Here is a 15,221-nt window from a genome sequence, read left to right as displayed (position 1 = left end):
TTTCCCGAAACCCTATATTTCTATTTTCTAATTGGTATCATTTATGTTCATAGAAGGGCACATCCTTTACAATTCTTTTCCATGTGAAGTGTCTTAGCAGAATGCTTATGCATCTCACAAAAGATCTGGAAGCAGGAGTTTGGTCTTCATTCTGGAAATATGTTGAATACAAGCTCCGGTTAATTGAGTTGTAAATGGATACTCAATTATTTAGTCTGGGGCATTTCAAGTGGATGGACATGATGTTAGCTACATCACTCCATTGTATGTTTTCAGCAATAGAAACTAGTAGGCCATGTTCATCCGATTTGCCAGCCAGGTTGAGGTAAACTGCTAATTTAGTTTTTCCTTGTTCTTGTCAAATGCACATTATGGAATTATTCTGCATTATTCACAACTTCTGTTGTTAAATAACTTTCACCTAGTTCAGATTTCACTTCCCCTATTTCTAAGGGCTCCCAAATTTAGCCACACACAGACTCTGCCCAGTTCTTGTCTGATCTTCAGAGGCCAATTCCCATAGGGTGCCATTAGTGACCTGTGAGTCATCCTTAAGCAGTTCCACATGATTGAGAACAACAAGAGTGGTTATACCTCCCTGACAGCAGGAGAGTTGAAGCAGCTGAAGTGTTTCTACATGTGGGTGGAGGAGTGGATGGGTAGAGCTGCATTGTCATGCATCAGGCAGGAAAGGATGGGGGTTGATATATCTGGAAGGGTTTGGATATGAGAGGAGCTGGAGAGGGATTCAATTAGGCTAGAAAGTTGCAGGGCAGATCTGTGGAGAGTTTCCATGGTAGATGGGAGTTGGGCAGCATATTGAAAGATAAATTTGGCATGAGTGGATGGGATCAGTGTGCCCCAGGACTGCTGGGGACCTGGGTCTGCATCTAAATGGGTGAGGGGATGATATAAGATAGGAGGTATGGCGGCTAGATTGTTAGTAAACGGGTGGAATTTCTAGATGCGTGTTAAAAGGCCTGGAAAGATCTGGGTAAAGAGATAGGGGATTTGTCTATGTAGCAGGAGGAGTTATTATACATGGGGAGAAGAATGGAAGGCTGAGATATGTGTCATGAGGAGATGTCAAACATGAGGTGCAGGTGCAAGAGGAATGAGATATGTGACACTAAGGGTGTCAGATATGAGGTAAAGTAACAGGGGAGAGAAAGATGTGGCATGAACACAGGCCTGATCTTAGGTGAAGGAGTCAGGGAGTGAATATGCATCCTAAAGGACATTTAGATTGCAGTTGAAGGGGTACGGCAGCAAGATATATGACAGACCCTCATGCCACATGTGAAGTGAAAGGGCAAGGGAAGTGACATATGGGATATGAGCATTTATCATCCATGAGGGAGTTGTCAGGCATGAGGCAAAGGGTCATGGAAGTGAGACACAGTTTCATAGTTGGTAGGGTCAGAAGGGACCTGAGCAGATCATCAAGTCCGACCCCCTGCCATGGGCAGGAAAAAATATTGGGGTCAAATGACCCCAGCTAGGTGATTATCAAGCCTCCTTTTGAAGACCCCCAGGGTAGGGGCAAGCACCACTTCCCCTGGAAGTTGGTTCCAGCTCCTAGTCGCCCTGACTGTGAAGTAGTGCCTCCTGACAACTAGCCTGAATCTACTCTCTGTCAACTTATGGCCGTTATTCCTCGTTACTCCTGGTAGTGCTCGAGGGAACAGGGACTCTCCCATAGCCTGCTGGTCTCCCTTGACCAGTTTGTAGACGACCACCAGATCCCCTCTCAGCCTTCTCTTGTGGAGGCTGAACAGGTTCAGGTCCCTTAGCCTTTCCTTGTAGGGCCTGCCCTGTTGCCCCCTGATCTTGCAAGTGGCCCTCCTCTGGACCCTCTCAATGCTGTTCACATCCCTCCTGAAGTGCAGCGCCCAGGACTGGATGCAATACTCCAACTGTGGCCTGACCAATGTCGCATAGAGGAGGAGGATCACCTCCTTGGACCTGCTCGTGATGCATCTGTGGATGCACGACAAGGCGCGGTTAGCCTTCCTGACTGCGTCCCCACATGTGACAGGAGGACTAGTGAGATCTGAATCAAGTGAGATATGTGGTATGAGGAGCTGTCAGATGTTAGGTAAAAGGGCAAGAATTGAGAGAGATGGGATGAGGAGTTGACTATTATGAGATGAAGGGGAAGGGGAGTGACACAGGTGACAGGATGATTGGTCAGATGTAAAGTGAAAAGGTGGGGGTGTATATGTCAGAAGGGTCTTTTAGAGCTGAGGGGAAGAGTGGGAGAACAATGCATGTGGTGAGGGCTGAGGTGAAAATGGAAGGAGAGAGAGAGAGATGAGGCCCAAGAAGCTGTCAGATCTGATGTGAAGTGGTGGAGGCCTGTGGCTGGGGTTGGTGGAAATAATTTTTACGTGTACGTGGTTGGACTTGAAACACGAAGGAGTTTGAGGAGCTCTGAGGCGAGAGGAGTGGGGGAATGGATAAGATATTGCATGAGAGTCACATTGTATGCAGGGGAGGGCAAGGGTGAGGAGGGGAGGGAGATAGCCTTTTTGGCTTCCTGGAAGCTGTGAGAAGCCTCAAGCCTTTGCTGCATCACTGGTGCTCCGGGCAGGGACTTGAGGTCCCACTCAGCACCCCGGCTTACTGATAAGTAAGCCGGGCGGGGACTTGAGGTCCCACTTAGCCCTCACCACATGCATTGTTCTCCCACTCTTCCCCTCAGCTCCTCCCTTCCTGTCCTGCCATACCTTTGTTCTTGCTTATTAATTTGGGAGACGGCCATTAACCTCTGGAGCTCCTTGCCCCTCCCTTAACCTCCCAAGATGTGATACACTCAATTATCTCAAACAGACTGTGCACTTCTTGAGAGGGCCTGCAACAACCTCCTTTCTGCCCTTGATGCCTCGTGGCTTCTTCATCCCAAATTATCCACAAGCATAAACCGTTCAGATAAACAACTCTTCCTCTAGGCTCTCTTCCATGTTATCCTGATGGCTTCCCCCAGCTACAGCCTGTGCAGGCTTACTCACTGCTTGCCTTTCTCAAAGGAGCCCCTTTCACCGCTGCTGACTAGACCCAACTGCTTTACTCAGACATGATCAGAACCACTCAATGTAAAGATTTCTCATTCAAAATGTCCTTTAAAATATGCAAAATTGTCAGATATTTCACAACAGAAATAATATTTCAGTAATGTTATCAATCTCTCTCTTATTGAAAAGGGCGGTGACAAGTTTAGTTTGTCAAAACTTTCTTTCCTCCTTTGCAGAAATAGGGATAGAAGACATGGTTTGGACATCAAACTTCTACAAGCATAAATTGTCCATACACATAATTGAAAAGTTTGTGAGAATTTAATTTTTATTGAAAAGAGGCCCATGTGGAGTCCTGTAGTTCCAAAATAACAAAGAAATATCAGAATTCTTTAGTGAAGTTTCCATTTTTGATTCAGTTTAGACTCCAGGTAGAAGAATGCCACCTATTACAATGCAGGTGCTGAATTGCATGTCAGTAGATATTACAATGGATGTAGGAAGTGCGGCCAGAGGAATCTGGGCTACACTCTCCACATTACCATTCAAGACTAACTAGCAGATTCAAGTCATCAGAGTGACTGCTGTCTGTGCACGCCCAGACATTCCCATCATGGTTGTGTCTTGCTCTAATACATCTCCTCACAATTATAAGCAGGTGTTACAAAGAGCTGTGCTCCAGTTGCAATGCACAGTAGCAAAGAGGTCCACAGGCCCCACAAACCCCATGACTTCTGCTACCTCCTTTTGAACATCACCAAATAAATACATAAACTGTCAGACATCAACAAATGTAGAGCATGCTTCTGGGGAGATTTCGTGGGTTTCTGTTTCCAGTAGGTGAGCCAATGGTAAGATAATGGCAGGATACAATGATCTGCTGGTGACAGAGCACTCCTTGAACTCTCATGTCACCTATGGCACAGGTCCCCTTCTTCAGGCTGCTGTTGTCTGTCTATATTATGACCCTAATGGAAAATGGGCTCATTGTGGTGATTGTGTCTGACCCCCATTTCCACACTCCCATGTTCTTCCTCAGCAACATTTCCTTCCTCAACATCTGCTACATCTCCAGTAGCAATTTGCCCAACAGACACTGGCAATCTGCTTTACAGAGAGACCTATCATACCTTCAAGGGAGTTAGATTTCCCTTTACTAGGTATGACCCATTGCTTCCTGCTGGCTATCATGGCTTACCACTGTTTGTGGCCATCTGCAACTTTCTGAATTACCCTTTAAGCAGAAGCAGAAATGTCTGCCTTTATCTGGCAGCTGCCTCCTGGGCCATCATCTTTCTGCTGACTCTGACTGGGGCAGTAATCTAGCCAAGAAACTTCTGTGGACAAAATGTTATCAAACACTTCACTTGAGAAGTGTAAGCATTCATCAAACTGATATGCTTAGACACACATATTAATGAGTCTCGTAACATGGCCTCTGGTCTGGTATACCTAGCTGTGTCCTTTGTCTTCATCGAGGTGACATATGTGTACATAGGTCTATCAATGCAGTGCATCCATATGGCCCAGGGCAGGACCAAAGTTTTCTCCACTGGTGGCTCCCATCTGAGAGTGATGAATATATTCCATGGCATAGCCATGCTCATGGACTTTCAGTCTCAGTCCAAATCTACTTTGTATCAGGACAGGATGGTTTCCATGTTCTATGGTGTCATTCTCCTAGAATTACGTATTTCTCACAGATCTCCCTGTCATGCCTTTCTAAGGAGCCTTGCTTCTCTAGACCCTAGTGCCTGAGAACCCAGCCCTAGGCTTTGCTTGTGTGTCAGGAGACCTTTCCTTATTGCCCACACATGAGTCCCTAACACCCTAGAAAACTACTATTCCCAGAACACTTTGGACTTCGTGGCACACGTTAGCTCCAGCATCATCCGGCTGAGTGGTCCCCTGGTGGATGATATAGAAAGGTTGTGCCAAGCTGGGAAGTTTAAAGAAGGCACAGACCCAGCAGAAGGAGAGAGAGCAGGAGATGGGGATGCTGGAAGGAGCCTGGTAGGCCCACGCTTACCCCTGGGAAAGGGCCCTGGGTTAAAAAGCCAGAGTGAAGAAGGGAAGAAGTTGAGCCAGGAAGTCAAGGGGCCTTTAGGGAAGCCCCTGAACTTGAAAGCATGCGGACTCAATATGCCAGACCAGCCTGTCCTGAGGTAAGGATAGGAGGAATCATTAGGACGGGGAGGACTTGGGGTGCAGCCCCAGGCCGAGAGGCATCAGGTACCCAGAAATGGTTGGGCCTGAGGAAAATGGCAACCCAGTTTGTCCATAGGGACATTTAGCATTTTGGGGATGATTACTTGCTTTGATAGTTCCTCGACCGGGTGCTGGAGAGACGCTATCCCACTGAGCAGTTGCAGGACCATGACATTGCTAACCAAGAGAACCACACATATCTGGCAACACTGTGGCTGGCATGTGGATGGGGTGTAAGGGAGGTGGAGCCCCAGATCACCAGGACATTGCACCATGAGTAACCCCATGGGGCACCCCATAGTTCACCATTGACTCCTCCTTATCTTTATTGTAATGACTAAGGCATGGTGGGTGAGAGGAAGGTATCCCTCTCATGGGGAGGAAGACCCTTCATGGACATCTATCTGCCTGACATAGGTCCACTGCTTTCCCCACATACACAGAGCCAGTTATCTCATCATAGAAGGCAATCAGGTTGGTCAGTTATGATTTGCCCTTGGTGAATCCATGCTGACTGTTCCTAATCACTTTCTGCTCCTCCAAGCATCTATTGGCTGAGTTGTGAAGGGATACTTAGTTATTCAGACTGGAGAGTCAGAAGTTCCTGTTATGATGTTAGCCTTATTGTGTGCTTTTGGATATAGAAAGTAGTAGGCCCTAACTGCGCTCACCCAATCTACCAACTTCGTGGAGACAAGCTACTAGTTTAGATTTTTTCCTGTTTATTTCAAATGTACATAACGGACTTTGTAATTTTCATTGGTAAATACTCTTCACCTAGTACATATTTCAGTTTCCTGATTGCCATGGTCTCCAAAACTTAGTTATACATAGAGTCTGCCCAGTCTTAACCTGATCTATAGTGGCTGATTCCCACAGGGTGCAATTAGTGATCTGGAAGCACCCGCAAACACTTGGGAGCAACAGGAGTGGCTGTAACGAACTGACAGTTCATAATATCCAATAGAAGGGGTAGAAAGGTGGATATGTGGTACTGAAGTTGGAGGGGAGGAATGGAGTGGAGTGGGTGGATCTGAAGCTGTGGGATCCAGCAGAAATTCTGTCTGTGCCAGGCACTGTGCAAAGTGCAGGAGACAAGTGTTGGGCTCCCTTCTACTCAGATAAGCCTCTTTACATGTGATGTTCATGTCTTCAGCTCTTCATCCAGAAAGCTTGTTCCTGGGTCTCCTCTACAGGGAGATCCTATCTCCTACCAAGGTGACTGTGTTGGGCTTGATGCAATCACTAAGACGTACTCCTGAAGAATGGACTGCTTCCATATCGTGTAAAGCAGAACTGAAGGGTGCTGCACTCAGATCTGTGCCCTAGCATTGCATCTGCCTCACCCCCTGGTGCATCTGCTTTAAGCTGTGTTGGGTGGTACTAACAGGTGACGGGAGCAGTTTCAGCCTTTGCTGTTTCTAAACAAGGAGTGATCCTTTCTTTCTTCTTATTGATGAAGGGCTCTTCCTTGAACCCAGACTTGTTCAAGAACAAGCAGTGCTTAGAAAAATTCCAGGTTATATGCTTGCCTCTAAAACTCATGGAGTCGGTGTGTGGGGAACTCTGGGGAGTGTTTTTCCAGGGAGTAAGTGATTGGGCTCCATAAAAATCCCCAGGTCTGTCTACCAATTTTAGGGGATATTGGTCACCACAACCTTTCAGGAACTGTTCACTCTGTGTCCTTCCACAGTGGCCCAGGGTAGAAGAGGATATAAGATGTGAGGGGGAAATTCCTGCATCAGCCCTGGAACAAGGATCTCACTGTTCTCTGGTTTTATGCACCGTGCTGGGTGACACCACGACTGTTCCTTGATCCCACAAAAGCCTGCGTTCAAAGGGCTTGGATGAGAACCACATCTCCTTTAGCTGAGTAATTTCCCCAGTTGATTTGAAATCTAAAGGTGTATGAAAGTAGTTATTTGGCACTTATACATGCTCTAGTACTTGTTTCTTTAGGGACGGGTCACACAAAAAGGGTTGCAGAAATTTAACAAAAAGAACACACACCAAAGACTGCTGGTGTGTAAAGAAACGCAGATCTATGCACGGGGATGCCCATTTTATTTGACCTGCAGTCTAGAGCTGTGTGCCACCGAGCCAATCCCTAGGTGAAGTTTGGCTGAGACTAGAGCTGGGGACAGAACTTGCCAAGATTCATTTTCTGGCCGGGGTCTGCACCTTGAACATCCCCAGTGGTGGTAAGGATGCAGGGAAGACAGTCCTTCCTTCCCATGTTCTTGTGACAAGGTATCTAGCAGAAATCAAATTAATTGGAATCTGACAGGGCTGCACCAAGAGCACTGGTCCTACAGCCTTGGAATTGCAATCTCTGGGTTGTCAACTGTACATCTTAGTGCCTGCACCACTCCAGCCCTGGGAAGGCTGTGAACCCAGGGTTAGTAGTGAATGGGAGGCAGGGACTTCTTCAGGACCACAGTGGGAGTCCCTTACTCTAGCACCTTCCACCTTACCCAGCACTTAAAGGACAATAATCTAAAATCGAAGGAAGTGATTACAAGCTGCATTGGTTTTATTTTTAAATTTACATTGATTTTCCTACTTGAGAATCTCATCCTGATTCCTCAGCAAGAAAAAGCCACAGCTAGGGGTGTGGGCTGTTGGGAATTGGTTCGAGTGCCACAGCCTTTGGTTTATTGATATCTGGAACAGGCTGAACAAAGCTCTCTGACAGGGAAAGGGGATTATGCCAACATCCTGAATAGTCCTGGATGACTGAGGCCAATGTTTTTGAGATAGTAAATCCTGACAGCTTTGGTAGGCTTCTTTTACAATAGTTTAAGCCAAAATTCATCACCTTAATTTTTATGATGGTAGAAAATGTTTATCTTTGGAGGTGCCTGTGTCTATATAGCTCCAAGGATGGAAGGAACAGTGTCATGGGTTCCTCATTAGATATCATATTGATCTAATGATCCAGGAGGTCTGTGGCAGATCAGATCTTTGGCAACTGTCCTGCCAGAAGCAACATGCAGCAAAATGGGTGGGTCATGCCACCACCACCAGCTGACCCAAAGTCCTGATTTGAGTGATAACAGTACATAGTGCAGCCATCAGCCTCTTATTGCCAGAAAGGTTTGACTTTCTCAAAGCCTCGAAGGGTTTGTACAATAGCTCATACAGAGTGATCAGATCTGCCCAAACCTATTGACAGGAGTATTTTCATTCCTTTTCCTTAATGATGCCGTATTTTTTCATTTTTCATGCCAAATAATATCCCATCTAATGCACATTTTCCATTTCTGGAAGCTCACCTGGCTCCCAGCTCTGGTCACTACCTCAGAGTGCACCGAATACTCATAAAGAATGGTTGACTGGTGTCACATTCTCACGTCCGTGGCAGAGCTGGTCAGAGCTCCTTAGCATAATTTTAAATAAAAAAGGATAGACAACTTTTCTGGGATTCTTTCTAGATGCTTTTGAAAGGCTTCTTGACAATTTCTGAGAGCCAAAACCTGGGTCAGTGTTCTCCTGAGACTGGGTCAAATTCCTAAATGGAAATTATTTTTCTGTAATTAGAAAGGTATGTAAAATACTGGTCAACAGTGAGTGAATATTATGTATATAAATTTGGGATGTGGGTCTATTTAAATCATGAAAGTGTAAAAATTCCTAGGAGATGTCTCATGACATGCTATTTCTATCGGTGTCTTAGGAGGAGATTCTGGTTACAGGTCTGTCCCCAGTGCAAGTGTTACATTCCAGGATGTGGTCACATGGACATTCTGGACACGATGGCCTGAATTTTATTCAGGGTCAGCAATCCAGACACCTGGGATTCAAAGTGCTGTTGTGTGTGAAACCCCTGGATGGGTCTAGATTGCCTGTGTCTCATACAGACTGCTTTTCTCACCAACATTTGAGCTGATAGAAAAAGCTGCACAAAAACACCTTTTGAAATATATGGCAGCATTATGTTTTATTCATCTCACAAATTGGATCACCTGCGCTACCTTTTCTGGTGTGCCATTAATCAACTAACATTTAATGATATCCAGACCCCTATTATGTTTTAGAGTATCCTCTTAACTGACCTGGCTACTTACTGTGTCATTTCTGTCCCAGCAGGTTGTCTTCCTGGAAGGCTATGACAGAGGAAAATGATACACTGGTGACAGAGTTCATCCTGGTTAGACTTTACCATTATCCCCAGGCACAGACTGCCTTCTTTTGGTTTGTGCTAATTGTTTATATAGTGACCTTCATAGGGAACAGCCTCATTGTGATGTTGATAGTTGTTAACCGCCAGCTCAACACCCCTATGTATTTTTTCCTCAGCAACCTCTCCTTCCTTGACATCTCTTACTCTTCCAGCACTGCCCTGCAGCTCCTGGGGAAGGGTTTTGCAAAAGAACCCACCATCTCCCTTAGCAGTTGCTTGGCTCAAGGTTATGTTTCCATCTTCCTAGGCATAACAGAGTGCCTCCTCCTGGCTGTCATGGCCTATGATCGCTTTGCGGCCATCTGCAAGCCTCTGCAGTACTCTCTGATCATGAATGGAAAGGTTTGCATCCACCTGGCTGCATTTTCCTGGGTCAGTGCCTTTCTTCTTACTGTGATCCGGCAACTGGTCCAGCCAAAGCATTTCTGTGGACATGTTATCAACCATTTCACATGTGAACTCCAAGCAGTCTTTAAGCTGGCCTGTTCTGATACCAGTTTCAGTGAGCCGGTCAACTTAGTCACTGCTTTATTGGTTCTTGTGGCACCCTTCATCTTCATCGTGGTGACATATGTGCTTATTGGCCAGGCTGTGTTGCGCATCCATTCAGCCCAGGGCAGAAACAAAGCCCTTTCCACCTGCAGCTCCCACCTGGCTGTGGTCAGTATATTCTATGGTGCAACCATGTTCATATACCTGAGACCTCAGTCCAAATCATTCTCTGACAAGGACAAGCTCATCAGTATGTTCTATGTATTCATCACCCCAATGTTGAACCCTCTGATCTACAGCCTAAGGAACAAGGATGTGCAGGGAGCACTGAAGAGGACAATCATGAGGACATTGTTATGTTGAACTGATTAAAAATAACTAAGTGATGTGTTTCAGGGCTAACTGTACTTCTCATCCCTTCTCTCATTCTCAAAATGCCCGTCCAGTAGGGCTGTGTGAGGCTTCGGACCTGGAGATGCTTTGGAAGCTTCAGCGTCTGAAGCAGCATGTCTGGATCAAAGCACTGGCTTCCTTAAGCTTTATGAAGCAGTTTGGAGCTTCTGAACTGCTTCAGAAGAGCTTGGGAGCCGCTTTGGAGATCTGGCCATAGAGTATAATGGGGAATCAATGAAATATCTATAACTTTGTTGTTTTTGGTCTGGTTTGGATGAAACTTACAAAGATGGTATCCTCTGCTGAGAACATGAAGTCTGCCATGCTTCAAGGAGACCAGTGCAGGGATTTGGGGGGAACTGCACCCCAAGTTCGTGAAAGCAAAACTCATGGCACATTTATGAGTTACACTACAGTGGGGTGAAAACTGCAGGAGTGGTAGCCCCTGGTGAGGCCACAAAGGCTGCCAAGTTTCAAGGAGATAGGTGTAGGGGTTTGGGGGGAACTGCACCTCAAGCTGTAGACAAGGAAAACTTGTGTCGTGGGTGACACTGTGTGTGTTAAGGCACAGAAGGTGAAAACTGCAGGGATGGTAGTCTCTTCTGTGGCCACAAAGCCTGTCAGCTGTTGAGGAGATAGGTGCAGGGGTTCTGGGTTCTGGGGCCCTGCACCTCTAGCTGCTAACAGGCAAAACTCGTGACATGGGTGCTTGTTCAACTGACTGTCTCTGTCTTGGGTCAGTTGATTGTCTGTATTTATTATTTCCTCTCCTTAGTCTGTGGTTTTGTAGGTGTTAATCCTTGCTAATTAGCTCCAGGAAGCTAGCCCCAGTTGCCTGCCACCGGGCTGTGCCCTGTGGAATGGGTGGAGCCAGGACTGTACTCTGCGGGGTGGCCAGAGCCAGGGCTGTGCTTGGGGCTGTGGCTGGGGCTAGCTGCCCAGAATGCTGCCCTGGCTCCACCCGCCCCATGGAGCGCAGCCTGGCAGTGAGTGGCTGGGGCTAGCCTCCCAGAGTGCAGCCCTGGTTCTGTCCACCCCACAGAGTGCAGCCTGACAGTGGGGGCTTTCTTCCCAGAGCAGAACCCTGTGCGCCAGCAGTCCAGGAGCTGCTCATGTGGTGGCTTGTCTGGCGGCTCTCTCTGCTGCTCCCACCACTGGTCCAGAAGGGCATGGGGTGGGGGCATATGCTCCAGGATCTATGTAGGGCGGGCAGGGCTGGGGCTGCACTGGGCGAAAGGCAGAAAGTGCTGGGAGCTGGGGCTATGCCCCCACACCTCTCACCCTGCCAACATGGGGCTGGCAGGAGACTGAGCCTTTGTGCTGCCTCCGGACAAATGGCATGCAGTGGCAGGAGCCAGCCTGGCCTCCCCACGCCTCATGGACAAGCAGCGGCTTTGCCCCAGCTGGGCGTAGTGGCAGCAGGGCATGGTGGGGGGGGCATGTGCCATCCAAAAACTCAATGCAGTCTCCCCATAGCCCCTGCTCCACTGCCTGCCCTGCCCCAATCCAAAGGCATATATATGCCCCTCCACCCCGCATGCCCTGCTGCCACTCGCCCAGCTGGGGCGAAGCCGCTGCTCATCTGGGAGGTGCAGGGAGACCAGGCCAGCTCATACCGCTGAGTGCTGCTTGTCCAGAAGCAGTGGAGTGGCTCAGTCTCGTGCCAGCCCCGCACTGGCTGGGTGAGTGGCGGGGGGGCATAGCTCCCACTCCTAGCATCTTTCACCTTCCGTCTGGCACAGCCCTGGCCCCGCCTGCCCAAAAAAGATTCTGGGCCACATGCTTCCACCCTATGCTGTCCTGGACCAGGGGTGGGAGCAGCAGTGAGAGCCACTGGATAAGCCACTACATGAGCAGCTCCCAAACCAGTGGCGCACAGTGGCGTGACCTGCCCCACACCCTCCCTGGGCAGCTCTTGCCTCAGCCTGGGTCCCAGCCCTAATCCCAATCTCTCTTTTGCTGTGGGGGCATTGATCTGCCCCTCCTCCCCACTCCCCTTCCCTCCCTCTTCCACCCACCACAACAGACTTACCAGCTGGAGGCAACTGTGTCCATGATCAAGGACTGCTGCTTGTTTAGTCTATGGCCAAATCTCCAAATTGGCACCAAATCTTTTCCAAATTGATTCAGAGGCTTCTGATTCAGTTTGGACCTTTTAATTGGTCTCCCAGTTCAATTCAGATTCAGAGTTTTGGCTGCTCAATTGGGCCGAATCTCCTCCGAATTGAATTGGCTACTGAAGCTTCGCACAGTCCTACTGCGCAATATTATTAGGCTAACTCACTGATTATGTGTCAATAACTATAAGAGAGGCAGTAATACAGTATAAGGTCTCTTGCCTTATCATAAAAGGCAACCTGATTGCCTTTTATGATCAGGTCACAAAGGCCATGGATGCAGGTGTCGCGGTGGATGTAGTCTTTCTGGACTTCAGCAAGGCCTTTGACACCGTCTCTCACCCCATCCTAATTAGTAAACTAGGCGACTGTGGCATAGATGCCTACACGGTCAGATGGATTGCAGATTGGCTGAAGGGTCGCACTCAGAGGGTGGTGGTGGATGGATCATATTCGACTTGGGGGGAGGTGGGTAGTGGAGTCCCTCAGGGCTCGGTCCTGGGCCCTGCGCTGTTCAATGTCTTCATCAGCGATCTTGATGTTGGGGTGGAGAGCAACCTGTTTAAATTCGCTGATGACACCAAAATTTGGGGGGAGGTGAGCACGCTAGCAGGGAGAGAGAGATTGCAGAAGGATCTGGATAGGTTACAGGGGTGGGCAGACAGGAACAGGATGCGTTTCAATACGGACAAGTGCAGGGTGCTGCACTTGGGTAGTAGGAACCAGCAGCACACTTATACGATGGGGAGCTCCCTACTTGAGAGCACGGAGGCGGAAAGGGATCTTGGTGTCATTATTGACTCCAAGATGAACATGGGCCGACAATGCGAGGTCATGGTTGGCAGGGCTAACCGGACCTTGTCGTGCATCCACAGGTGCATCTCGAGTAGAGCCAGGGAGGTGATCCTCCCCCTCTATGCGACGCTGGTCAGGCCGCAGCTGGAGTATTGTGTCCAGTTCTGTGCGCCCCATTTCAGGAGGGATGTGGACAACATGGAGAGGGTCCAGAGGAGGGCCACCCGCATGATCCGGGGACAACAGGGCAGACCCTACAGTGAGAGACTGCGGGACTTGAACCTATTCAGCCTCCACAAGAGAAGGCTGAGGGGGGACCTGGTGACCGTCTATAAACTCACTAGGGGGAACCAGAAGGGTTTGGGGGAGACGCTGTTTCCCCTAGCCCCTGCTGGCATAACAAGGAATAATGGGCACAAGTTGATGGAGAGGAGGTACAGATTGGACATCCGAAAAAACTACTTCACAGTCAGGGCGGCTAGGAGCTGGAACCAACTTCCAAGGGAGGTGGTGCTGGCCCCTACCCTGGGGATCTTTAAGAAGAGGCTGGATACTTACCTGGCTGGACTCATTTGAGTCCCGTTTTTGTTTTTAGGGTGAGTGGTTTTGTTTGTGTTTTTTGGGTTGTTCTCCCGCCCTGGCGGGGGGTCGGGCTAGAAGATCTATTAGGTCCCTTCCGACCCTGAAACTATGAAACTATGAAACTATGCCTTCATTGTTCTTCCTAGGTCCTGCCTATTCTAAGCCAAACATGTGTACTGATATCTTTGCAGAAAGATCTCTCCTGAACAGTGAGTTATTTTATTCATCTCTAGTAAACTCTTTCCTGAAACCCTATATTGGTATTTTCTAGTTAGTATCTTTTATGTTCATAAAAGGGCACATCTTTTACAATCCTTTTCCATGTGAAGTGTGTTAGCAGAATGTTTATGTATCTCACGAAAGATCTAGAAGCAGGAGTTTGGACTTCATTCTGGAAATGTGTTGAATACAATCTCCAGCTGATCAGGTTGTAAATGGATACTCAGTTATTTAGGCTGGGGAGTCTTAAGTGGATGGACATGATGTTAGCTACATCACTCCATTGTATGATTTCAGCTACAGAAACTAGTTGGTCTTTACCATGCTTGCCCAGTCTGCCAGCCAGGTTGAGGTAAACCACTAATTAAGTTTTTTTCTTTTTCTTGTCAAATGTGCATCATAGAATTATTCTTCATTATTCACAATTTCCATTGTTAAGTAACTTTCACTTAGTTCATATCTCACTTTACCTGTTTTAAGGGCTTCCAAATTTAGCCACACACACACACTACCCAGTCCTTGTCTGATCTACAGTGGCTAATTCCCACAGGGTGTCATTAGTGACCTGTGAGTCATCCTTAAGCAGTCCCACATGATTGAAAATAATAGGAGTGGCTGTACCTTACTGACGGTATGAAATATCCAAGAGAAGAATGTGGGACACATTCCCAAAGGGCAGGAAGTCAGCCGGGTTCATAGGATCCCAGCAAGATGAGCATCCAGTTTGCTCTTGAAGGTGTTCAATGTAGGCGCTTGAACCACCTCCGGTGGCAGGCTGTTCCAGACCTTGGGGGCTCGGACAGTAAAGAAATTCTTCCTTATGTCCAGCCTGAAATGGTCTTGTAGTAGTTTATGACCATTCGACCTAGTCGTCATCCCTTGGGGCACTCTGGTGAACAAACGTTCCCCCAGATGCTGGTGGTCACCCCTGATAAACTTGTAGGTGGCCATCAGATCACCCCTGAGCCTGCGCTTTTCCAGGCTAAAGAGCCCCAGGGCTCTCAGCCTGTCATCGTAGGGTCTGCTTCCCTGACCTCTGATCATGCGTGTGGCTCTTCTCTGGACTCTCTCAAGCTTCTCCACATTCTTTTTGAATTGTGGAGCCCAAAACTGGACGCAGTACTCCAGCTGCGGCCTCACCAAGGCCAAGTACTAGGGGAGAATGACGTCCCGGGATTTGCTTGAGAAGCATCTATGGATGCAAGCCAGCGTTTTGGT

The 15,221-nt window shown here is 47.9% G+C and overlaps 1 protein-coding gene and 1 pseudogene across 1 annotated transcript; both read left to right on the top strand.

The window, feature by feature from the left end:
- The first annotated feature begins 3,985 nt into the window (after positions 1–3,985).
- Positions 3,986–4,772, top strand: LOC112547892 (annotated as a pseudogene).
- A 4,558-nt stretch (positions 4,773–9,330) lies between these two features.
- Positions 9,331–10,260, top strand: LOC102375899 (olfactory receptor 13H1-like). The gene has a single exon (XM_006015020.1). It carries the CDS (start codon positions 9,331–9,333, stop codon positions 10,258–10,260), a length of 930 nt encoding a protein of 309 aa, XP_006015082.1.
- The last annotated feature ends 4,961 nt before the right edge of the window (positions 10,261–15,221 follow it).

This window comes from Alligator sinensis, unplaced genomic scaffold, assembly GCF_000455745.1.
Source record: "Alligator sinensis unplaced genomic scaffold, ASM45574v1 scaffold647_2, whole genome shotgun sequence".
NCBI classification, from domain to species: Eukaryota; Metazoa; Chordata; order Crocodylia; family Alligatoridae; genus Alligator; species Alligator sinensis.
The sequence above is the reverse complement of the archived record's forward strand: the minus strand, read 5'-3'. Positions and strand labels throughout refer to the sequence as shown.

Coding starts and splice junctions, on each gene's coding strand:
- LOC102375899 (XM_006015020.1), top strand. CDS start 9,331: ATGACAGAGGAAAATGATACACTGGTGACAGAGTTCATCCTGGTTAGA.